The 24,371-nt window shown below is 37.5% G+C and overlaps 1 protein-coding gene across 2 annotated transcripts in view; it reads right to left on the bottom strand.

The window, feature by feature from the left end:
* The window catches only part of INTS8 (integrator complex subunit 8), a 50,104-nt gene extending 27,220 nt beyond the window's left edge, over nt 1–22,884 (bottom strand). For both annotated transcript variants that reach the window (XM_028534080.2, XM_036031260.1), the window contains exons 1-13: nt 22,539–22,884; nt 21,063–21,237; nt 16,571–16,711; nt 16,171–16,242; nt 15,361–15,412; nt 13,858–14,040; nt 11,627–11,734; nt 9,708–9,863; nt 6,826–6,926; nt 6,250–6,391; nt 2,208–2,278; nt 1,694–1,869; nt 64–197 (exon numbers count right to left, since the gene is read on the bottom strand). In XM_028534080.2, the coding sequence (XP_028389881.1) occupies nt 64–197; nt 1,694–1,869; nt 2,208–2,278; nt 6,250–6,391; nt 6,826–6,926; nt 9,708–9,863; nt 11,627–11,734; nt 13,858–14,040; nt 15,361–15,412; nt 16,171–16,242; nt 16,571–16,711; nt 21,063–21,237; nt 22,539–22,668 (1,641 nt within the window). In that variant the 5' untranslated portion in view covers nt 22,669–22,884. The remainder of the gene's footprint in view (nt 1–63; nt 198–1,693; nt 1,870–2,207; nt 2,279–6,249; nt 6,392–6,825; nt 6,927–9,707; nt 9,864–11,626; nt 11,735–13,857; nt 14,041–15,360; nt 15,413–16,170; nt 16,243–16,570; nt 16,712–21,062; nt 21,238–22,538) is intronic.
* Between the last annotated feature and the right edge of the window lie 1,487 nt (nt 22,885–24,371).

The following is a 24,371-nucleotide window of genomic DNA, read 5'->3' as shown; positions in this document are numbered from 1 at the left end:
GTGCTTAGCCCACTGAGCCACACCAGCCAGAGCCTTATCTGTTCTTGACAGAGGGTTTCTTACCTTATTAGATACCGTCCAGAACTGGCGTTCTGATGTCATACCATGCAATTCAATTAAAATCTGCCGAATCCTCCAGGGATCCACTGATAATATCAGCTGATGCTCCAACTGGCCAATGTTGACACTTGCTGAGGCTAAGAAAGGAAGAGATTTATATTTCAGTAATGACTTAATTCAAGGGCACACAAAACCCTTTAACTATGAGAATGGTAATTTACTGAGAGGAACTATATATGATGGTATTACATTTCTGTTAAAAACAGCTCGCCCCTGGTTGGCGTAGCTCAGTGGATTGAGCGCGGGCTGGGAACCAAAGTGTCCCAGGTTCGATTCCCAGCCAGGGTACATGACTGGGTTGCAGGCCATGACCCCCAGCAACCGCACATTGATGTTTCTCTCTCTCTCTCTCTATCTCCCTCCCTTCCCTCTCTAAAATAAATAAATAAATAAATAAAATATTAAAAACAAAACAAAAAAACCTTAAAAAAAAAAACAGCTCGCATCTTGAGAACTGATTCATTAACATAACATAATTTACTGTTAACTTTATCCTCAGAGAAAACCTAACACAATTTTGTCTGCATTATTTATGTTGGTATTATATTTGTGTTAAAAACAGCTCGTATCTTGAGAACTGATTCATTAACATAACATAATTTACTGTTAATTTTATCCTCAGAGAAAACCTAACACAATTTTGTCTGCATTTAAGAGATAAAGATGATGAAAACATAAACAAAGGTAAAAATCAGTAACTGTTTCATGGAAAAAATTGTTTTATGTGGAAAGAATTAACTGACATAGATAATCTCCTACTTTTGAACATAATGTGTTAACAAAAACATGTACAAATAAAATCAAATGTTAATTTTGAATAATATTTACAATGTGTTTTTTGAAGGGTCAGGAAGAGAAGGAGGAGGCACTGTCTTCCCAAAGAAGCAAGACATGATCATTAAAATTCCTAATTATAACTAAGCTTTCAGATACAGTCTTCAATAATCCACTGCCAGCATTTTAAATGTTAATGTACTCTTTTCCTTTACAGCTTATCAGTAAACCAGTTTAAATCTAGTGGGCTTCAAAGCAGCTAAAATTTTGCCTTTTTAACCAACTGGATTCTGTCTCACCTATACTAAGTTTTGAAACTTATGTTTTTTATTAATGAAAAACACTGTAGTTTCTTCTTTTAAAATAAGAGCAAAAAAGGAAGAAATTAAATAAATAAGGAAAAAATGGCAGTACCGCCAAAGCTAAATGTTTAGCCAGTAGGTAGTAAGTATCACAGTGACACAGGCTGAAATGCATGAAAGCCCGTACAGTACATTTTTATGGTCTCATCACACTTTACCAGTCCCCTCCCACCACTTACTGTTACCTCCCAAGAACACATTACCAGCCAAGACACCTTGGCCTATTTCCCTAGCTAAAATCTTTTATGTATCTAGGCCTAATTCTCCATTAACCATATACTCAGCAGAGTCCCAGCACGTAACTGCTTAGATAGAAATATAATTATGGAAGACAGGTATATTTCTATTAATCAATATCAAGAAAATAAATATTTAAGAGGGCATCCTCAAATAAATAAATTGTGCCAACATTTTAGCTAGCAGACTAGAGAGCTAACCTGGGATATCATAAAATGAAGTCACGGGTTTAATGCACAGATTTATCCTAGGGGATCTCTTCCTCATCTGATCAACGAGCAGCTTTCGTTCTTCATCTTTCAACAATGTAATGAAAAGCTCATGTGAAGAAATCATGAAAACGTATTGCAGATCTTCCAACCCCAGACACACATTCCTGGATCAGTAAAAAATATTGTTAAAACAAAATAGTATATCATTTAGTTGGGGAAAAACAGTATTAACCAATTTTTATTAATAAACCATTTCACAAAGTACCATTTCATAAACTGCACAATACTATTTGAAATAGACTTTAAAATTTCACTTTGGTACTTAAAAGTGTGGTGTCAAAGATACAATATAAGAGTAATTGATATATTAAGATTTGTGAGACTGCCCTAATCTCAAATTATCCCTGTTTTCAAATATCTGCCTGTTTATAAAACATGCAGTTCAAATACAAAAAGATACTTTCCTCGCAGGACTAAGTGCAAAGGGAAAAAAAATACTTACTTTAGAAAGGCAGCCATGTTCTCTTCCAAAGAATCTGAAGGTTTTTCTAAATTTATTGATCTTGAACATACCTAGAAATTTGAGTATTTGTTATGAGTCCAATGGGCACTTTAAAAAATAATACACTACAGTATGAAAAGTTACAATTCAAGAACAAATGAATTTTCCTTTCTCATCCATGTATCAATCACAGATATAATTAAGTAATTTAAAAAACACCAAAAATGAAAATCCATTATGGGGAGAGGGAGTAGAATCTGACCATTTTGCTTACTGCAGGTATTACTAAGAATAACCCATTTAGCATGGTACAGAGTTCTCCCAGAATATATTATGTTACCAATTACATGTAATGATAAACTGTAAGAATCAATAGCTACTGTCAGAAAAGATTTACCTTGGTTTCAAATAATCAATAATAGCTAAGATACATAAAACCAATGGTTAAGAAATTAACCAAGGTTTAGAAAATAATGAATATAAAGAATGATAGAAACTAGGTTAAGATTACAAGCTAAAATAAAATATAATTAGTATAAAAGCCCCTCACCTCAAGAAACTGTCAAATATTCTCTAATAAGACAAATTATAGAGTGTTTGTAGTTGCATTGTTCATAACAGCAAAAAAGTGGAAACAACTCTAAAAGTCCATGAACTCATGAAAAGACACACAAGTGGACACTGAATAGTACACCCACTCAATGGAATTATTATTCAGCCATAAAAAGGAATGAAGCGCTAACACAAGCTACAACATGAACATTGAAAGTATTAAGAAGCCAGTTATAAAGGACAACAAATTTTATAATTTCATTTATACAAAATGTATAGAATATGCAAATCTACAGAGACAAAGAGATTAGGGTTGAGGGGACTGATGGAAAACCAGGGATGACAGCTCATGGATAAGAGGTTCTGTGCAGGCTTGGGGTGCGGCGGGCAATAGAAATGTTCTAAAACTGAGGTGATGGTTGTATAACTCTGTGAACATACTAAAAATGATCAAATTATACACTTTAAATGGGTAAACACTGTGGTATGTGGATTATATTTTCATGTAACTGTTATGAAAAGGTAAAAACTAACAGTATTATAAAAATACTATGCTCAGATGAACAGGTTACCTCATCAGCGTATAGCCCATCCAAGTGTCTTGGCATAGGCAGAATATATTTACATTCTAATAATTTTGCTCCATGCAAAATTAATTTTTTTAATTCTGCTTTATTGTTTATGCTATTACAGTTGTCCCTACTTTCTCCCCTTTTGCCCACCTCTACCTATCTCTCCCTTCCTTCAGACAATTCCCATACCACTGTCTGTGCCCAAGAGACCAACGAATGCATAAATAAGTGGAACAACAAATTGATGTTTTTCTCCCTCTCTCCCTACCCTCCCTCCCTCTAAAAATAAGTAAGTAAGTAACTCCAAACAAAAATCCATCAGATTATTTGTGGAACCTGACAATCTGAGTCTACTGTTAAAAGCAAAACTCGAGGGACAAGCATACAAATACAACTCTGAAAAGCGATTACATTTGTACCTAGATATCAAGACATGGAAACACTGACATATGAATAGACAAATAGAAAAGTGGTACAGAATAGAGGCCCCACACACTTGGCATTTGATAAAGGTAGCACTGGAGATTGGTAGAAAAAAGATGGACCATTCAGTAAATGGTACAGGAAAAAACAAACAGTCATGTGATGAAAAGAATGACATTGGACTGCCTACTTGACATGACACACAAAATATCATCTATAGGTGGATTAAAGACCTAAATGTGAAAGAAGAACTAGGCTCAAAAGCTTTTACACAATAAACAGTAAGATTATCTTCATGACCACTGGATAGGAAAGGCTCTTTTTAAAAAAAACATTTTCTTTATTTTCAGAGAGAGGGGAAGGAAGGGAAAGAGGAAACATAATGTGAAAGAGAAACACTGATGGGTTGCCACTTGCACACTTCCAACCAAAGACCTGGCCTGCAACCCAGGCATGTGCAGGGACTGGGAATTGAACCAGTGACCTTTTGGTGTGCCAGACAATGCCCAACCTACTGAGCTTTTTCAGGGCAGGAAAAGCTTTCTTAAGTAAGACACAGAAAACATGAATTTTTTCTTTTATGAAAGGATTGATAAGAGAATTCAAACTCAAAAAAGATACCTGCAACATATAAAATTGGTAAGGGACAGAGGCTATAAACAACTACCAAAAATTTTTTCTGCAAAAAATTATATATATATATATACACACACACACACACACATCAGAAAAATAAGCATACCATTTGGAACAGATACCTCAGAAGACAAAAATCTATATGAGGACAAAAAAAAAGTAAAGCTGGTAAATTCCGTAGTAATAGGGAAATGGAAATTTACAACTCAATAAGATAACATTATACAATGACCTGACAGGCAAATCTAAAAACATCAAGTGTTAGTGGGGATGCTGAGCAATGAGAATTCTTATGCTTGCTGGTGGCAAAAAAATCTTTGATATTATTAAGTAGTATTTCTGATACATTTTTCCTCTAAGGGTATAAATAGGCAAATAGTACATGTATGCTCCAGGATATATATCAATGTATAAGTATGTTCCAAGCAGCACAGTAGCCAAAAACTATAAACACATGTGTCTATCACCATGAGAATGGATCAATTGTGGCATAATCATACGTTAAAACACAGCAATGGGACATATTTTACTATTAGTATTAAAACATCTGCCCTGGCTGGTGTGGCTCAGTAAGCTGAGCACCAGCCTGTGAACCAAAGGGTCATCAGTTCAATTCCCAGTCAGGGCACATTCCTGGGTTTTGGGCCAGTTCTCCTGTGGGGGGGGCATATGAGAGGCAACCACACACTGATGTTTCTCTCCCTTCCTTTCTAAAAATAAATAAGCAAAATCTTAAAAATATTTAGAAAAAACACCTGCTACATGCCAAGTTATAGACCTGCACTGTCCAGAGTCATAGCTAGCTACTGGTTATTTGAAATATGGCTAGTACAGATTGAAATCTCCTGTAAACACAAAATACACAGACTTTGAAAACTTAGTATGAAAAAAATTGTAAAATCTCTCGTTAACTTTTTATACTAATTTTATGTTGAAATTATTATTTTGGATATATAAAATATAGGATTAAAATTAATTCCACCTTTTGTGGGTAGGGGGTTATAAGGAAACTGAATGGTAATGGGGAAAATATACAATAAAGATTAAATCAAAAAATAAAATTAAATAAATTAAATTAAATTAAATTCCACCTTAAAAAAAAAACCTCCTTAGAGCAATGTGGGGAAAAAATTATATCTGCATTACACAACTTGAAAAAATCTCACAAATATGTTTAGTTATAGAAAGTACATATACTTTATACGATTTCATTTATAAAATTCAAAACAGGAAAACCAGAAAATATTCTTTGAGTCCGCATACAAAGGTGATACAACTGTAAAGAAAAGCAAGGAAATGATTATCATCAAAGGCAGGACAGGGTTTCCTCAAGGGAAGGCAGAGAGGGTCTGGTAAAGACGTAAGAAGGACTTTTAGAGTGTTGTCAGTGTTGCACCTTTGGAACTAAGTGGTATTAATTATGCTTTTTGTACTTCTCTCAATGTCTATTACATTAAAACTATTAAAGAAAGAGGTTGAAAGATCCAATAGTAACACAGACTCTAGAACTCACATGAGAAGCTAGAGGTGTGCTATGAGGGTTTTTAGTAAACAGGCGACAGAACAGGTGATTTACACTTTGGATGAGAATAAAAAATGACCTGAAAAGATGAGAGAGCCAAGGATAGCACTTTTGTAAACAAAAACACTAGAGGGAGAGTAAAACAAAACTTGATGAAGGAGCAAGGAAAATCCAGGAACGGAGGAGAACTAGGAAAGAGACAATGTAGGAGAGTGTTATCTGCCAGTAATATCAATTATCAGCCAGAGAGGCAGGTCAGATGGACTTCACAACTAAGACTTGGTCATTGGTAACTTAAAGTAAAATTATTAAGTCAAAGGGGGATATAATGTCTTACCTCAAGAAGAAAGTCTATTTTCTCTTTATTAGGTCTAAGAAATAGCTGGTTAAATTGAATACTAATTGTTCTACCTTCCAATATATCACGAACTGTGTTACAGGCACAGACTTTAAAACAGATTTCATCTAGAGCTTCATTTCTGTAGAATACAAAAGTAAATTCACTAGTACTTTTTAAATTAAAAAGGTCTATATTACAAAACTAAATTCACACGAATGAGCCATTTATTCATGAGAGGTTCAGATTTTAGTATATTCAGGAAAATAATGTCCCTCAAAGAGAGAAAAGCAGACCAAAAAGCTTTTGAATTTATCAAGGGACAATTTAGTTATACAAATTAGGTAACGGAATCAAATTCTGCTATGTATAATTTTTTTTCTCCCAAGTGCTTTTCAAACAGATTAGAAGAACAATGAAGTGGTTCCTCTGACTATCTTATCTTAATTTCTGTATACTAACAAAAGCAAAAGTGTTGTCATAGACTTACAGGGAATTTGGAGGTGTGTTTTTGATAAACCTGAAATGCACACTTGCTCTTTTACTCAAAAATCAAGATTTCTTCTATTTACTTACCCCTGTTGAGCTTTCTGGAAAAGTTCTCTTAGTACTGACTGTCGGAACTGGACAGGTAAATTGAAGGTTAAGTTATCTTCAATGAAAATCTTTATTACTTCCTAGAACACAGACATAGAATTGCATCCATTTCAAAAATCATGACAAAGATTCTTTACTTTAAAAAAGTCTTTCTCCCCCCAAAAATTTAAAAATAAATTTTTAATAGAAGTCTTTCTATAATAAAGATACACATTGAAGAAAAATCATAAAAGTATCTTACTAGAGCCCTGAATGGTGTGGCACACTGAAAGGTTGTTGGTTCCATTCCTATTCAGGGCACAAACCTAGGCTGCAAGTTCGATCCCCAGTCAGGTCCCATATAAGAGGCAATCAACTGATGTTTCTCTCTCTCTCTCTCTCTCTCTCTCTCCCCCCCACCCCCTCTCTCTCCGCCCCCCCCCTCTCAAATCAGTAAGTATGTCCTCAGGTGAGGATTTAAAAAAAATAACCTTACTAGAAAAACTTTCTCTTTCTAAAATTTTAAAATTACATTAAGAATAAAAATAGGCCCCTCCCTCATCTTGACAGAGAGAGATTTATGAATGAGATTTGTGTAAAAGTTATTTGAGCAAACTGCCCACACCTACCAGGGAGCAAGATCTCAGTTGCTCCCTCTCCAACCTTTTTTAACTTAAAGATCATGGACCAAAAATGAGAAATGAGAGGAGAATCCATAAGTAGGAAGCAATGCAGCTATGTCATTAGAAGTTTTAAAAAACTCACCTCATTCACTTTAAACACAAGTTCATACAACAAACTTGTTAAAATATTAAAACAATTAATTTAAAATTATTCAGCTGGGGGAAAAACATGCTAAAAACTATCCTGATAAATTTAAATGGTTTAAAATATATTATTTACTGAATTACAGAAAATCCCCACATTATTACATACAGACTTTCTCAGCTCTTTATCAAGCAATAGTAGAGAAAAAAGAGCTGACGATGGGGAAGAGGCTTTTAGGAACAGTTTAAGCTGATCTGCTGTTACCATAAAAGTACTGACAACAGTGGTTCCGAAACCAAATGGCAACCACTGTCCACCTCCACAACAAACATGAGCAAGGGAGGGTTACATAGGGCAAAACAGTCCTTCCCAAACATGAAAAGACACATCTGCTACAGTGGTTCAACTATCTGATCAACACAAAACCAAAACTAGGTAGTTCATATAGAAAATGCTCTTCAAACATGAAAATGCCAAATATGATTTTTAAGATACTCCTGCATACATAATTAATGTGATAAATTTCAGAGTTATAACAAAATCACTATTTTCCCCTTCCTAGTTACCCAATTACACTAGTTTTGGATTTACATATTTGGCACTTTGTTATATTCACAGTAACATGTGCCTATCTTTGAGTAATATTTATAAGTTCTTATTTGCACAGGTCTTATTCCAGGGAGCTTCTTACAGATTCTGTATCTTAACCATAATCCTCAGTAGGGATGTGCAACTGAAAGATCTTCAGTCTTTATTAAATCCATCTGCATCTGTAATCCACCCTCAAGAAACTTTTTCTTCCCTAGAGCAGAGCAGAATTTGTTTAAAAGGGGCCACTGGGAGGGGGAACCAGTACTAGTCCCTCCCTTCTATTTTTTGTTTAAAGAACAAATAACTCTAGTTAACAACAGTGAACTAAAAAGCTGGGCTAAAGCCCACTTGGAGACACAAAACTAACGGTATGCTATAGCTATTTCATTTCATGCTTTCAATTTTGAATTAACATGAGGGCACTGTTCACTTTCTAGAATCAGGGCTTTCCAATTTTAAAAGTACAAATTCTAATTCCCAGTGATTTTCACTATAAAACTAAAGGTATATACCCCCAGGGAATAATAAAAATCTCAACAGATTGCTTTAAGCTCTTTTCACGAGTAAAACTGTAATGATGACCCGGCTCAGGGGCAAAGCGGGCTCTGTAAACATACCATTCAAACCAATCAAAGCTGCTTTGCTCACTTTCTCCTTCAGTCTTAGTATTTGCAGTGGCTAATACGGCTGGGCTACACATCTATACTTTCAAATCAGACACAAAACTTTAGTCTCTACATGGAGGGTGTTGTGCTAAGTGAAATAAGTCAGACAAAGAAAAGACAAATACCATATGATCTCACTTATATGTGGAATCTAATGAACAGAATAAACGAAGCAAGTCAGAAGCAAACTCATAGATTCAGAACAAACTGATGGTTGCCAGGTGGGAGGGAGGCTGGAGGACTGGGTGACAAAGATAAAAGGACTAAAAAGTACAACTTGACAGTTAGGAAACAGTTATGGGGATATAAAGTATAGATTAAGGAATACAGTCAGTAATACTGTAATAATTATACATGGTGACAGGTGGGTAAAGGATTTATTGGGGGAATCACTTTGTAAGTTACATAATTGTAGAACACTGTGCTGTACAGCTGAAACTAATACCAATATTGACTGTCGACGGTAATCGAAAAATTAAAAAAAAAACCTTCAGGCTCCGTAAAACTAGGCTCTCTATTTGTAATTTAAACGTTAGAAGTTCTACTTGAGAATTTTCTTACAAAATTTACTTACAACAGGCAAACTCTAACCTTCAAAAAACGATAATATCAATAATAAAGAGTCAACACCTATACAGTGCCTTGCCTTACAGTTCATAAACTGTAACTTCGCACTTTATTCTCACAAGAAGCTTATGAAATGGGGAAATTATTACCACTGTTTTACAAGCCAGTCTCACAGCTGGACTCTCCACAAGTCACACAACTGGCAAATGGTAAGCCCAGGATTCAAACTCAGTTCTGTCTGGCTTCCACAACTCTTCAACTATGCTACTGCAGCCACATCGCAAGTCTTACCTGATAGTTGCCAGACCTCAAACAAATATGGACTTGACTATATGGAGTTAACTGTTGAGATGTACTATCAGAAGAAGATACGAGAACATCGCATGCTTGACAATAGCCAGCTAACCGCTTTTCATCTATGGTACAATGAAGAGATAATGAACCTATCTGTAAAGTAAGAGGTATATATCATTATCCATCAGTGTAATACAAACAACAGTCCAACACCCACTTACTGTGTTTGCACTACAAGAAAATGCTGAAGAAAAATTCAGGGCTGGAGGAAACATGAAATACATAAACATTAAAGTTCTAGACTGGACGTCAGCAAAACCTGCTCACAGGTCAAATCTAGCCTGTGGCCTATTTTTCTACAGCCCTTCAGATAAGACTGATTCTTAGGGTCATAAAGGAAAATCAACAGCAACAAATGAGAACAGGCAACAAAAACTGTGTAAGGTACACAAAGTTAAAATATCTGCCATCTGGCCCTTCACAAAAATGTTTGCTGACTCCTGGTTTAGAGGCTTCATGCCAACATACAAAAGATAGACATTATCATCACTCTAACTAGGTATGACAATTAGAAATTGATTAACAAAGAGTGAACACTGTTAAAAAGACAAGCTTAAAATATTAAAAAAATACATACACTTGGCAGAGACTTACGGGGGGAGAGCAAAGAAAACTCAGTCTTTACTCAATTGGAAAGAATAGCAATGCTTCTACCAGAACAGAAAAATTGTTTTAAAGACACTTTTTTTTTAATTCAAGTTTTAAATTACTCTACCTGAAATGCCATGAAATTAGAAATCTGATGAGTTGCCCAGGCAAAGTAAAAATGAGAATTCCCAATGGGTCCAGAGTAAATTTAAAGGAAATCTCTAGTACATTTAAATTTTTTTCTCTGGTGAAGGAAGGAAACTGAAGTGGGACTTTTTCTAGACACTGGACATACAAAAACTTAGTTATACACTTAAATTTCAGGTGTTTGAACCATAAAAAGAAAAAATGCAAAATACTTTATTAAGTTTATCCTTATTAAGAATTAAGAAAATGCAAAATGTTTAAAGATACTAGATTTCACTCATCAAATAAGCAATTAAAAACAAACAAACAACGGCCCTGGCTGGTATGGCTTAGTGGACTGAGGACCAGCCTGCAAACTGAAAGGTCGTAGGTTTGATTCTCAGTCAGGGCACATGCCTAGGTTGCATTCCAGGTCCCTGGTTGGGGGCATGAGAGGCAACCAATGGATGTTTCTCTTGCACAACAATGTTTCTCTTCCTCTCTGTCTCCCTCCCTTCCCCCTCTCTAAAAATAAATAAATAAAATCTTTAAAAAAAAAAAAAAAAAAAAAAAAGAACTCCGCTGATTAGAGTAACCTCAGAGAAAGGCACCTAGCAAAAGAAATTGGTTTACAGCCTTTAAAACATTAATAACCACTGGAAATGGCAATTCTACCTATAGGACTTTAACTTGACAGTATCTCAAATCCAAAAAAAAATTTTTGCTTGGAGATAAAAATATTGCAGCTTTATTATAAATAAAACCAGTAAACAACCTAAATGCTCAAGCATGAGGGAAATGAAACAAATCACAGTTGAACAGAATACCTTTTAAATGTCTATTCGAAGGTTTAAGCAATATACTAAATAGTGTGTACATGTGTGCATATATACATAAAATGAATTTAACTGTATAAAAACACATAGGAAGAATAAAAACCATAAGAAAATAAGCTAAAATGGCAAAAAGGGTTATTTCCAGGCAGTGGTAGTGTGGATTTTTTTTTAATGTTTTCAGTACTTTTTTGAACCTTTCAGAGTTAACTACTACAATAAACACTGTTTATCAAAAAAATTAAAGCCCAAAAAATGTACAGATGTTATCAAGGATTGATGTTATATGCCTATTATGACTGTATTTACCTCTGCAATTAGTTCTTTGGTTCTAAAAAATTTTTCTCTGGCTTTTTCATAGACAGCCGAATTTGTAGAGCCTTGCTGGAAGTACGCTGCACCCAAATCATAACACACCTAAAATGGCAATGAACACCAGTTTGCTTAGATTTTTCCATGTACTTAAAAAGTTAACAAAACCCAAAATTATCTTATCTCAGCAAAATACAGGTACATATATAGGAAAAAAAAACATTTCAATGAGCAGTGAAGCTATCAATGTTTTTAGTCACATCTCTAAAACCAACTCTGATGAAGCAGAAAACAGATTTACTGATAAGATTTCAGGTGGCCTACAGAATTACGGGTAAGGTCAAAGAATCAGGCTTGAAGAACAAAAGGGGCAAGGGAGGCAAGCAGTCAGGAGGACAGCCACAGGCGGTCTAAGGAGATACCACTGAGCAGCCACCTCAACACTAGACTCCACAGCACACATCACCCTTAGCCACCAGCGCCCGACACTGAAAGCCCGACACTGAAAGAAGCAGCTGCGTACACCCTTACTAGTGTCGCCCCTGGAAACTAGATTTTGTTGTCACTGTTGTTGCTACTCATCATCGCAATGGATCCTCCATCAGCCCCACTTCACTGACTTACCAGATCGTGATTCACAGTCTCAATTAAATGTATGTGTCTATTAAACCTATGTGACATGCTTACCCTCAAGCAGGTTAAGGCTAGAGAAAGCTAGTTTTTAAAGTTTTCAGTCTTTAGGAAGCAAGCTCTGCCTCCCACCGTGTCTTAGAAGGTAGAGAGTTCTTCTAAAGCAGAAGAGGAGAACAGATACTGAGAAGTCTCTCCAAAAGTGAGGAGAGGGGAAGGAGCAAATGTCTACTATAATAGGACTGGCCAAATTAAAACACTGAGAAATTTGAATTAATGACTATAAAACAATAGTACATTTCCAGTTGCCTTTTTCTAATAGAATCTGTATATATTTCCCAAAACTTTCTTAAATTGATGCCTAGATTAACTGAATCCAGAACTCAAAGACTCAGGTTGTTCAGCCTGGCCATTTTATGGACAAGAATTCTAAGGCCCAGAAACTGACATACCAGTTTAAAAGTATATATCCGAGTACTGGCAGAGCCCAGGCTTGAACCCAGATCCCTAGGCTCCTAATATCCTGTCTTGAATTTATTCTACAGATGGCTGATAGAGCAGTCTTCTTGATCTGACTTTTTCTTAAAAAGTCTTCAAATTATTCCCCCAACTAGGAGAAAGTTCCACCCCCTTGGCCTGATCTTCAGGATCTCAGGAACTAGACTAATTTCTCTCTCCCAACATCTCTTTCTCCTCTACTTCAATCATACCAGCCTCCTCACTTCACCAATCATATCAGATCCTATAAATAAAGCTTCACTCCACACTCCTTATTTCTGTCTACACCAGATCAACCTTGGCCAACAAATACTATTCCTCCTTCAAATTCCTAAGCTATACAGTCTCTGGTACTCATTATGGAGCTCCTCCTGACTTACATGCATTACAGACATTATTCTGTCCTGCTCAACAAATCAGAATTAAGACTTCTCAGCATCTAGAATTCAGATTTGTATTATGTAGTATGCACGAAATGTTTGGCTGTTTTTCATTCTAGAAAGCTTCCTCCCTTCTACGGTAAAGGGGTGCTAAAAAAGTAAAAATACATATAGAGACAGATGGAGAAAGACAGAGGGGAGGGAAAGGAGGGAGGGAAAAAGGAAAAAGTTTATACATACACCCACACAAACACACATATATATGCATATGTATTATAGTTACATATAATCCTCCTTTTCAGGCAATAAGGCAAAGACAGAATATAAGATTTCAAAATGTTTTCAAGTATTACTATACTATAATAGCCATTAAAGTGAGTTTAAATTCTGTAGTAAAGAGGTAATCAATAGTCCTGGCGAGGTGGCTCAGGTAGTTGGCACATTATCCCATACATCAGATGGTTACAGGTTCAACCACCGGTCAGGGCACATGCCCAGGTTGCGGGTTCAATCCCTGGTCAGGGTGCGTACAGGAGGCAACCTATAGATGTTTCTCTCTCACACTGATGTGTTCCTCTCCCTCTCTCAAGCCCACCTGTCTTTCCCCTTCTTCCTTTCCTCCCTCCCTCTCAAAATCAACAACAAACCAAATACCAGGATGATCTCATATGAGATTTTCCAAAAATTTACCATGCATTGATTAAATACTGAAATAAATACCTGGCACTGCATCTCCTCGGTTTTGATTTTCAATCCCGCAGTAGAACTCTCAGTTTCTCCATTTACCATGCCTGGCTCCACGGCCAAGAGATCTAGTGTTCTCATTGTGTGGACATAAAGATCCTTGTTCAATTTAAGGGCTGCCTCTAGCACCAAAATAGAATCAGAAGCTTGTTCTTTCAGCTATAAAAATTCAATAAACAAGTTATTAAAATACAAAAATGGCAGCAATGGACTATATTAACTAAAGTATATTTACAGGATACTTAGTAGCTTAGTGTACTAAGCTATTAAAAAAAACTTTTTAACATAGTAGGAATACAATTAAATTTGTTGAAATGAAGTTATTTACAATTTTAAAAAATATTTCAGTGGATGGAGTGCGGGCTGGGAACCAAAGCGTCCCAGGTTCGATCCCCAGCCAGGGTACATGCCTGGGTTGCAGGCCATAACCCCCAGCAACCGCACATTGATGTTTCTCTCTCTCTATCTCTCTCCCTTCCCTCTCTAAAAATAATTAAATAAAATCTTTAAAAATATATATTTCTATGTTCCCTATTGGGACATTAGAATACACATTTGAAAAAAATATTTTTTCGACAGAAAAGTTAATAAAGTACTTTTAAAATTTGCTGTTCCGTTGATTTAATCAAGAGATGCTTGCATGCTTCAATGTGCAAGGTATTTTAATAGGCACTAGATAACAAAAATAAAATGCAGGGTTTTTGTTTCCACATTCACAACACTACAGTGCATCTGTCTGATACAGATGCAGACTGTTTCTTATCTTCCCACTCCTCTCCCAGCCTCTGCACATTACACAGTATCTCTGGCACTGCAGGTGTTAAATATAGGATTAAAGAAATCATTTTTAAATTATAGAAACTCCCATGTTTCTACTTTTACATTAGCCAGATTAATTAAAAAATAACTGCTATATTTTCTGATTACAAAAGTAATGTAAAATTTTAAGTAATGTTTATTGTAGAATTTTGGGAAAATATAAAAGACTACAAAGATATCACCTGCCAGAGTGATTTCTCATATCTACTAAAGTATCATGAAATATTCAACAACAGAAATGGGAGTAGGCCCTGGCTGGCGTAGCTCAGTGGATTGAGCGCGGGCTGGGAACCAAAGTGTCCCAGGTTCGATTCCCAGCCAGGGTACATGCCTGGGTTGCAGGCCATAACCCCCTGCAACCGCACATTGACGTTTCTCTCTCTCCCTCTCTATCTCCCTCCCTTCCCTCTCTAAAAAAATAAATAAATAAAATCTTAAAAAAAAAAAAAAAAAAAAGAAATGGGAGTAAAGTGTTCTATCACTAATGTGAAAAATCTGTGCAACTTAGGATATTAGCAGTTATGTGTTAATAGAAAAAACCCTAAATCTCACTGTATCAAGACCTTGCCAACTCTCATATGGCTCAGGTTAGGAAAAGTACCTAAACACACCCCAAATGTGCTCCAGAGATGTTAAAGTAGAACTGATGCTGATACTCACCACTTTCAAGATGTTTTCTGTTAGCTCTTTCTCCTGTTGTATCTGATTCATACTAAAAAAGAAATGATTTCAGAGTATCAAATGTTACTCAAAAGACAGAAAATTCAAAACTTAAGAACACCATTCTTGAATTTAAATAAAAATGGATTTAATGTTATTTCTTTTCATGCTTTAAAAAACAAAAACTCAATTTAAATGTTCATTTATTTACCATTATTTTTCTCATTTGCTTTGCCTTAAAAAAAAAAAAAACCTCTCCTAAGTTTTTAGGAATAAAATGTACTGTCAGCAAAAGACCATTTATTTGAAGTTAGAAACTATGCTCTCTAGCTCCAAATTTGGGTAAACTGCTACCTGGAATTTAAGAATTAGGTTTAAGACTCCAGATATGATCAAACTTTTATATTATGAAATAATATCTACACATACTAAAATAACTTTCCCCCATAGAGAATATATCTTCCAAGTACTCACAACTAAATGAAAAAAACAAAAAACAAAAAAACAAACTTGGTATTTTGAAGGTCAGCTTGTACTTGTTAAGATGAAGGACACAATTCACAAAACACTCCCCTTCTGTTTTAGAGCTTTCTACTTTAAATATCCAGAATGCTACCTGATCCTCTCACTCCGTAAGTCCTCCTAACCCAGCTTCTGAGGAAGGCCTCCTGCCCTCCAATTTTTGCTCTAATCCTTCTGTACCCAGAGCTTATTAAAAACTTGCAAATATTTTTAGTATCTGATGAAAAGAGTTCTAAGTAACGGTCACATAAATAAAGTGCCAGGTAAGGGTCACATCTGCCAACTTACACACTTAACTGAGGAGGTCCGGGTTTTGCCTGTTTGACAGGAAAACTACTTTGAACAATTGTCCTAATTGCCCTGAATAAAACACAAGAAAAGGAAAATTTAATACATTACAAAAGTCACTTCAATTATTTTTTCAAGTATTCCTTAGAAAATTCATATTATAAATTACCTGGAGTTTTGACTTAACATGTAAGAAAACTTTCTAAATCACCCACAATTTCTTTCTATCAGAATGCTCTTCACCTAGCAGTCACAAGTTTCCTCCATTAGACTCACTGTTCCCAAGTCCTCTGAGAGCGCTCTGGAGCATGAGGAGCCGCTGAAAAGCACACCCCTGAAAGCCAGAGTGCAATTAAACAGAGGCTGCTCAACACATTTTAGGTTTATGAAAAAAAGTTACCATCTGTTGTAGAGAAGTATAGCCATGGCGGTGGTGGGAGGTAAAGTGGCCATATCCATGTCCACGTGCTTTGTCCCAGGAGGCACCTTACTGATACACAGCAGTTCATTCAGCAGCATATTCAATACTGGGACAGACAGACTTAAAAGAAAGAAGCAAAAGGGACATGTCTGCATATTAGCTGCCTAACACGCACAAAATACACAATTCAGTATCTTCACCAAAAATAATTACATTGGTAAAGGGCCAAACCTACAGGGCCATTTTATTCATCTGTTTCAACTTATATGACAACATCAAATTTTAAGATTTGAAAAACTTTTATCATGAAAACAATTTAAACAACAAAAGTAGACAGAATATTACAATGAACCCCCATATGCCCATCACCCAGCTTCAACAATTACCAACTGACAACCAATCTTGCGGCTCTTCGCTCTTACCCTCTTTCCTCCTTCCCATGTTATTGTGAAGCAAATTTCCAATGTTGCATTATTTATTCCCTGAGTACTTCAGAACAGAGCTCCCAAAAACTAACTCTTAACATACTCACAGTATTCATTTCACATCTAAATATTTTTTAATTGCTAATGATCATCAAATATCCAGTCAGTGCTCAATTTTCCAACTGTAGCATAAACATCATACTTGATTGTACACACTGCTATCTATTGCTATGCCTCTTGTTAACAGATAAGTTTCATATTAGAAAATAATTTTTTTAAATTTTAATATTTAATACTGAAGAATGGGTGGTTAAAAAAGTGTTTAAATACTACTACTGAGAGTTATAAAGTAGTACAACTCTCCTGAGTCTGATCTGGCAATATGTAACATGTGCCTTAAAAATGTTTATACTACCTTGACTCAGTAATTTAATAATCTAAACTAAGGATGTGAACGAAAAATCAGATAAAGCTTAAGGACAAAGATTTTTTTTTAATATATTTTATTGATTATGCTATTACAGTTGTCCCATTTCCCCCTTCACTCCCCTCCCCCCTGTGCCCCCTCTCCCACCCACCTTCCCCCCCTTTAGTCCATGTCCATATGTAATACTTTTAAGTTCTTTAGCTTCTACATTTCCTGTACTATTCTTGCCCTCCCCCTATCTATTTTCAACCTACATTCCATGCTACTTATTCTCTATACCTTTTCCCCCTCTTTCCTCCTCCCACCCCTACTGCTAGCCCCCCCTTGTGCCCTCTATTTCTGTGGTTCTGTTCCTATTCTAGTTGTTTACTTAGTTTCTTTTGGTTTTGCTTTAGGTGTGGTTGTTAATAATTGTGAGTTTGCTGTCCTTTTACCATACATGTCTTTTCTTTATCTTCTTTTCTTAGATAAGTCCCTTTAGCATTTCATAAAGTAAGGGCTTGGTGATGATGAACTCCTTTAATTTGACCTTATCTGAAAAGCACTTTATCTTCTCTTCCATTCTAAATGAGAGCTTTGCTGGATAGAGCAATCTGGGATGTAGGTCCTTGTCTTTCATGACTTGGAATATTTCTTTCCAGCCCCTTCTTGCCTGTAAGGTCTCTTTGGAGAAATCAGCTGACAGTCTGATGGGAACTCCTTTGTAGGTGACTGTCCCCTTATCTCTTGCTGCTTCTAGGATTCTCTCCTTCGTTTTTACCTTGGCTAATGTAATTATGATGTGCCTTGGTGTGTTTCTTCTTGGGTCCAACTTCTTTGGGGCTCTCTGCGCTCCTTGGATTTCTTGGAAGACTGTTCCCTTTGCCAGTTTGGGGAAGTTCTCCTTTATTATTTGTTCAAATAACTTTTCCACTTGTTGGTCTTTCCCTTCTGGTACCCCTATAATTCGGATGTTGGAACGTTTAAAGGTGTCCTCGATGGTCTTAAGTTTTTCTTCGATTTTTTGAATTCTTATTTCATCATACTCTCCTGCTTGGTTGATTCTATCTTCCTTCTGGTCCACTGTGTTGTTTTGAGATTCAGATTCCTTCCTTTCACAATTGGCTCTTCTCCGTGTGTCTTCCTGCATCCCTTTTATGGTAATCTGCATTTTTTCATGTAATTTGGATCCAAAATCAACCAGTTCCGTGAGCTTCCTGATCACCAGTGTTTTGAACCGTGCATCTGATAGATTGGCTATTTCTTGGTCACTCAAAAGGATGAGTCCTGGGGGTCTGATCTGTTCTGCTGGAAACATATCTTACGTCTTTCCCCGTCTCTCCTATTATTTTACTTATTTATTTATTTTTTCTCCGGTCTGGTCGCTCTTGTTATGGTGGGGGGCGGAGCCTTAGGTGTTCACCGGTGCTGGGCGCCCCAGTCGCTAGCTTGTGACGTTATATGTGGGGGCAGGGGTGGGAGCGGGGACAGGAGGGATCAATGGCGACCCTTCCGTTCTCCTGGAGTCAGACACTTCCCTGGGCTTCTGGGCTGTGAGCTCTGCCCTGGTCCCCAGTCGCTGCCCCACTGATTCCCCCAGCCGCCGCTTGCGTACTCAGGGATCACCGCTACACCGCTGCGCTCGCTCCTGTGTCCCGGATTGCTGTCGCGCCGATTCTGCGCCAAATTTCCCCCGACCTCCGTGCGCCTGCGACCCGCGCCAGCCCCACGCCTGCTCGCTCGGCTCGTAGTCCCCTACCAGTCTGGATGTATGGGTCTACTTCAACCTCTAGGCTGTCCGTCTTCCATTTAGATAAATCCTCTGACAGTTCTGATATTATGACTGCAAATCATTGTTGTAAATTATTGTTGCTCTGTTCTTGGTTGTGCGAGGAGGTACGGTGCGCCCACCTATTCCTCCATCTTGCCGGAAGTCAGGACAAAGATATTTAACGCTTTGTGATTTATAAAAATGAAAAACTAGAAAACAAAATGAATCTCAACGAAGGAAGTTAATAAATTATGCATATGATGGAATTATCTTCAAAATATATAAAATGGGAAAATGTTCATGATATTCTGTTACATGGGGAAAAAAGATGTCAAAAACAGTACATAGGGTATGATCACACTTTGTTTAAAAATAGAGAAAAACAACAAAAATTACACAAAAATGTTAAAAATACTTCTCTCTCTTCCTCTATTATTTCCTATTTTCTGAGTTTTTCTGTAAGGTATTTTCCTTTAAATTGTGAGGAGAAAGGGATGAAAACAAATCATTTTTGCCCTGGCTGGTGTGGCTCAGTGGATTGGGGGCCAGCCTGCAAATTGAAAGGTCACTGGTTTGATTCCCAGTTAGGGCATGTGCCTGAGTTAATGGGCAGATGGTGCAAAGGGCAACCAATTGATGTTTCTCTCACACATTGATGTTTCTCTGTCTTTCTTTCTCTCTCCCTTCCGCTCTATCTAAAAACAATACATAAAACCTTTTTTAAAAAATTAAAAATAAGAAAACTGTACTTGAACAATTAAAATTTAAAAAATAAAAAGTTAAAAAATTAAAGATGAATAAATGATTTTCTAAGCATAGCCTTGAAAGTAATCACTTGTAAACAAATAAGCACTGATTCTAGTAAGATATTTTAATAGTTTGGGAGGTAGTGGTTGTTCGGTGACCAGTAAAATTAACTAATTATTCAACAGCAAATTATTCATAATATTATGTAGCATCTATCATTAATTTTTATCCATTTTCTTAAGATATGTAAAAGTAAAGTGAAACATTTAAAACTGTTTAGGTGAGGATTTCTCTAGTCACCACATCAAATCATCATCATCACCTGCCTTAATATTGATAACATCAAGTTTTTACTCTAAAAGGCAACTTAAATTCATCAAATATTCAAATTTCTTATATCTTTTTAAAATACTTGCATATTTTAGCCCTGGCTGGCGTAGCTCAGTGGATTGAGCACGGGCTGGGAACCAAAGTGTCCCAGGTTCGATTCCCAGCCAGGGTACATTCCTGGGTTGCAGGCTGTAACCCCCAGCAACCGCACATTGATGTTTCTCTCTCTCTCTCTCTCTCTATCTCCCTCCCTTCCCTCTCTAAAAAAATAAATAAATAAAATATTTAAAAAAAAAAAAAAATACTTGCATATTTTAACTAGAATATTCAGAAAAAAAATTTTATTTTAACGGCTGATAATATAAAAAGCACATATAGAAATAAACCAAGATATCTAAATAGCATTTCAAACTAAATGTCTTTTTTAAATTTATTTATTCATTTATTTCTATCTATCTTTAGAGAGAGATTAAGGGAGGGGAAGGAAGGGAGGAAGAGAAAAACATCAATGTGTGGTTGCCTCTCACACGCCCCTTACTGGGAACCCAGCAGGCATGTGCCCTGACTGGGAATTGAACTGATGACCTTTTGGTTCTGAGGCAGGCACTTAATCCACTGAGCCACACCAGCCAGGGCTATTTTTTATTTTTGGTATCACACCATTATATTGAAGGCCTTTGGGTGAGGGTAGAAGGCTGAGAGGACAATGATATACAACGTCCTCCACCTGGCCAGGATCTCCCCAGCTTCACAACCACTAAAAGCAATGAGTTTCATTTAAATCTTGTGTACCTTTTCTCTAATATGTCCAAGTCCCACTTCAAATGTGCAGCAACTTTAAGAGCAAGTAGTTTTAAAATACGATTTCTCTTGTTATCAGGTGGAGGTTGAACTTGGTTTTGTTCATTAACTGAAGGTTTAGAAGCCTGTTCCAAAAACTGAACTATAAGTTCAACTGGTGTAGGATCTAGGATTTAAAAGAAAATAAACTTAAGTTTTAATTCTGAATAGGCAAAAGGATTCACTGTATTGGTTTATGACAACAAAAGGAACCCCAAACAACTGCATAGTTATGACTAAGGAATATGATCTATAAAAGGTGTACTGGGGGAAAAAGGGAAAGATGAGGACGGGTAGTACAAAGGAAGGAATAACAGATTCCTGCAGAAGCACTTAAGAGGTAAGAACAGAATGGCTATAGATTTCCAGTTCAGCAAATACCAATGACAATTAGAGGAAAGAAATGAAACAATTATTGTTTTAAAACTTAACTGGTGGTACTTGCATCAACTTACCTCTCTACCCGTTTCAGTCAGTGCACAATAGCAGTAATTATCACTTACCCACAGGGTTACTACAAAGGCTGAATTTCATGAGATAACATGTGAAGCATTAAGCCCAGTGCCTGGCACCCACAAAACACTTAGCAAATGCTGTCAAAAGCAATGAATTAAAAGAACATAATATAGGTGGTAAAACCACCCAAGTTTATAAAATAGACTAACTTCTCACATAGTCGTCTCCATCGTCAAAGCCAATCTATTTAAGACTGAACAAGTCACATCTGGATTTGAACTCTACCAGCAAAATCCGATTGAAGGAACTTACCTTTTCATTCTAGTACCTTTCCAGAAATACCTGGAAATCTTCCTTCTGTAATAGCACACATTAACTAGAATATTGATCATTATCAACACTATACAATAACTACCTTGCAGTTGTATAGCATTTCTTGTTTTCAAAGATTTTTCTCATTCTAGTTTATAGCCCAACTTTGTAATATATACCATCAATTAAAAGTCAGTAAAATCTACTCGTTGAGGAAAACAGTTAAATAAGAACCTAAAACATCACTAATGAGCATTAGAATTGGCACCGGAACAGTTGATTTCGCCCCATTTCCCCAAATCGATCACAGCCGTGGTTCTGTAAAGAGGAGTGTTCGAGCCAGGCTCCTCAACCCAAGCAATCGCAGAAGACCACCTCCCAAGTGCTAAAACCTCAAAGAGTAAAGGACCAAAAAGTGGGGTCGAAAGGCCAGTTTTGCAGTTTTGTTTTGTGGGGTCTTTTTTTGTTGTTGTTGGTTTTTTTGGTCCTCCACGGCGGTGCCCCGCACTGCGACACTTAAGTTTTAGCGAGCGGGCCTGCCTTGAGCTAGTCTCCGACCCAGGCTCCCGAGCCGCATCTTCATAGCCGAGAAGGCACGGGGGCCTGGAAGCGCTGGTGGACTGCGTCCTGCTCCCCTCGGGCTGCAAGCGCCGCGCTTACCCGGGCAAGGCTTGCGTAGATGTTTCTCTAACAGCGACTCCTCCAGCAAGAACTCGAACCAGCAGGTCTGCGGCGGGGTGCAGGGCCGACTGGAGGTGGCCGCCTCCCGGTCCGCCGCCTCCGCGCTCATCCTGCCCCCGCCGCCGCTACCCCCAGGGACGCTTCCCGGCTCCAACCTGACACTGGGACGCGGGCCCCGGGCCTGTGATCCTCGGAACCGCTTGGAACAAAGCCTCACCCGGACCTGACCATAAAACCACCCAAAATGGCGGCACAGCCCACCCCGCCCTCCACGCCGGTAAGAGCTCTAGGATTTACCTCCCTGCGCTGCCACGCCTCCAGCCAATCGGTTCAAGTTAGAGAGAAAGAAGGCGGGACCAGTCCATAGACCACGCCTCCTCCGGGCTCCCCAGGGAAATGATTGGGAGGGAACTGGGTTGCAGCTGCTTTCGCGTTTTTCTGGCCGTTTCTCAGCTAGCGAAAGAAGCAAGTTCCTCAAGGATTGCAAAGAACCTCGGTGTCTTCATAAAGATAGTGAACTCTGTGTGTTCATGCTGTGAATCAGGACCTGTCATCGAGGCACCAGTGATAGCAGCTGCTCTTCGAGTTTCGGTATGCCGTCCAAGGACGAAAAGAAGAAAGATGCTGGAAAGTCCGCCAAGAAAGACAAAAGACCTAGTGAACAAATTGGGGGCAAGGCCAAAAAGAAGTGGTGCAAAGGCAAAGTTCGGGACAAACTCAATAACGGGAGTAGCTTTCAAGCCTAATTAAGCCTCTTGATATCCCCGTTAGGGGTACTGTTAACCTTATTTTACATTTAGCTCCATTTGGTAATGTGCTGGTGGGTTTTTCTTAGATTAACAAACAATTAACATGGGGGGGGGGGAGTTTTAGATCATACACACACTAGTGCAACTCTAGTTTAAGCTACTTAACCTCAATGAACATTAGTTTTCACATTTATAAAACAGGAATAATAGTGCCTAACCTTAGGGGTGGTAAGAAAATTAAAGGCAGAACTTGGAATAATACAGGTAAAAGAGACAACGCAGGTAAGCTTTTTAAACGGGGCCTGACACCTAGTAATATCAACAATTGGAAACTAACATTGTATAGTTAGTGCCTTTAAATTTGTAAATTATTTTCATATCCATGCTTCTAGTTTTCTCCTGTAAACAAACACTGTTATACACCTTTTAACCAATGAGGAAAGTAAGGTTCCAGAGTTGTGATTTGCCCAAGGTTTCCCAACAAGAGTCTGAGCCAGGGCTTTGGTGACGTTCCCAGTGCACCCAGGCTGCTTCCAACACTGGGCAGAGTGGAGAAGAATGGTGCCTATGGTCTTTTTCAGAGGGAAGAGGGAAAACTTCAAAAGTTATAGAAAAATAAATGGAAGTAGCTCCTCCATTTGTGAAAGTAAATTGAATATGTCAATGGCAACCATTGCCTTGTTCTTCTCTTCCTGCACATTTTTCTGGGCTGTGCACTGCCTCTCCCCACTCTTTCATTTTGGTGCTTACTGGCATCCTATTCTTAGTCTTCTCATTGTAAAAACCATCCTGGTCACTCCCTGCCCCACTCCTACAATTCTAGTGCTTGAGCACAACTGTTCTCCAAACTCTCAGTGTTCACTGGGCATTTCCATTTCGAATCTCACAAGCGGTGCATACTCAGTATTTCCAACGTGAATTTCAAACCTGTCCCTTAGCTAGGCTCTATTTTGATAGAGGATGGAGACACAGGTCATCTACCCCTGTCACCAGAGTCAGAAACATGGGAGCCATTCTTGCTCCCTTTCTTTTTTATGCCTAACTGGTGAATAAAGTATGCCAA

Source organism: Phyllostomus discolor, chromosome 7, assembly GCF_004126475.2.
Source record: "Phyllostomus discolor isolate MPI-MPIP mPhyDis1 chromosome 7, mPhyDis1.pri.v3, whole genome shotgun sequence".
Lineage (NCBI taxonomy): Eukaryota > Metazoa > Chordata > Mammalia > Chiroptera > Phyllostomidae > Phyllostomus > Phyllostomus discolor.
This window is presented reverse-complemented; position numbering and strand designations above follow the sequence as displayed.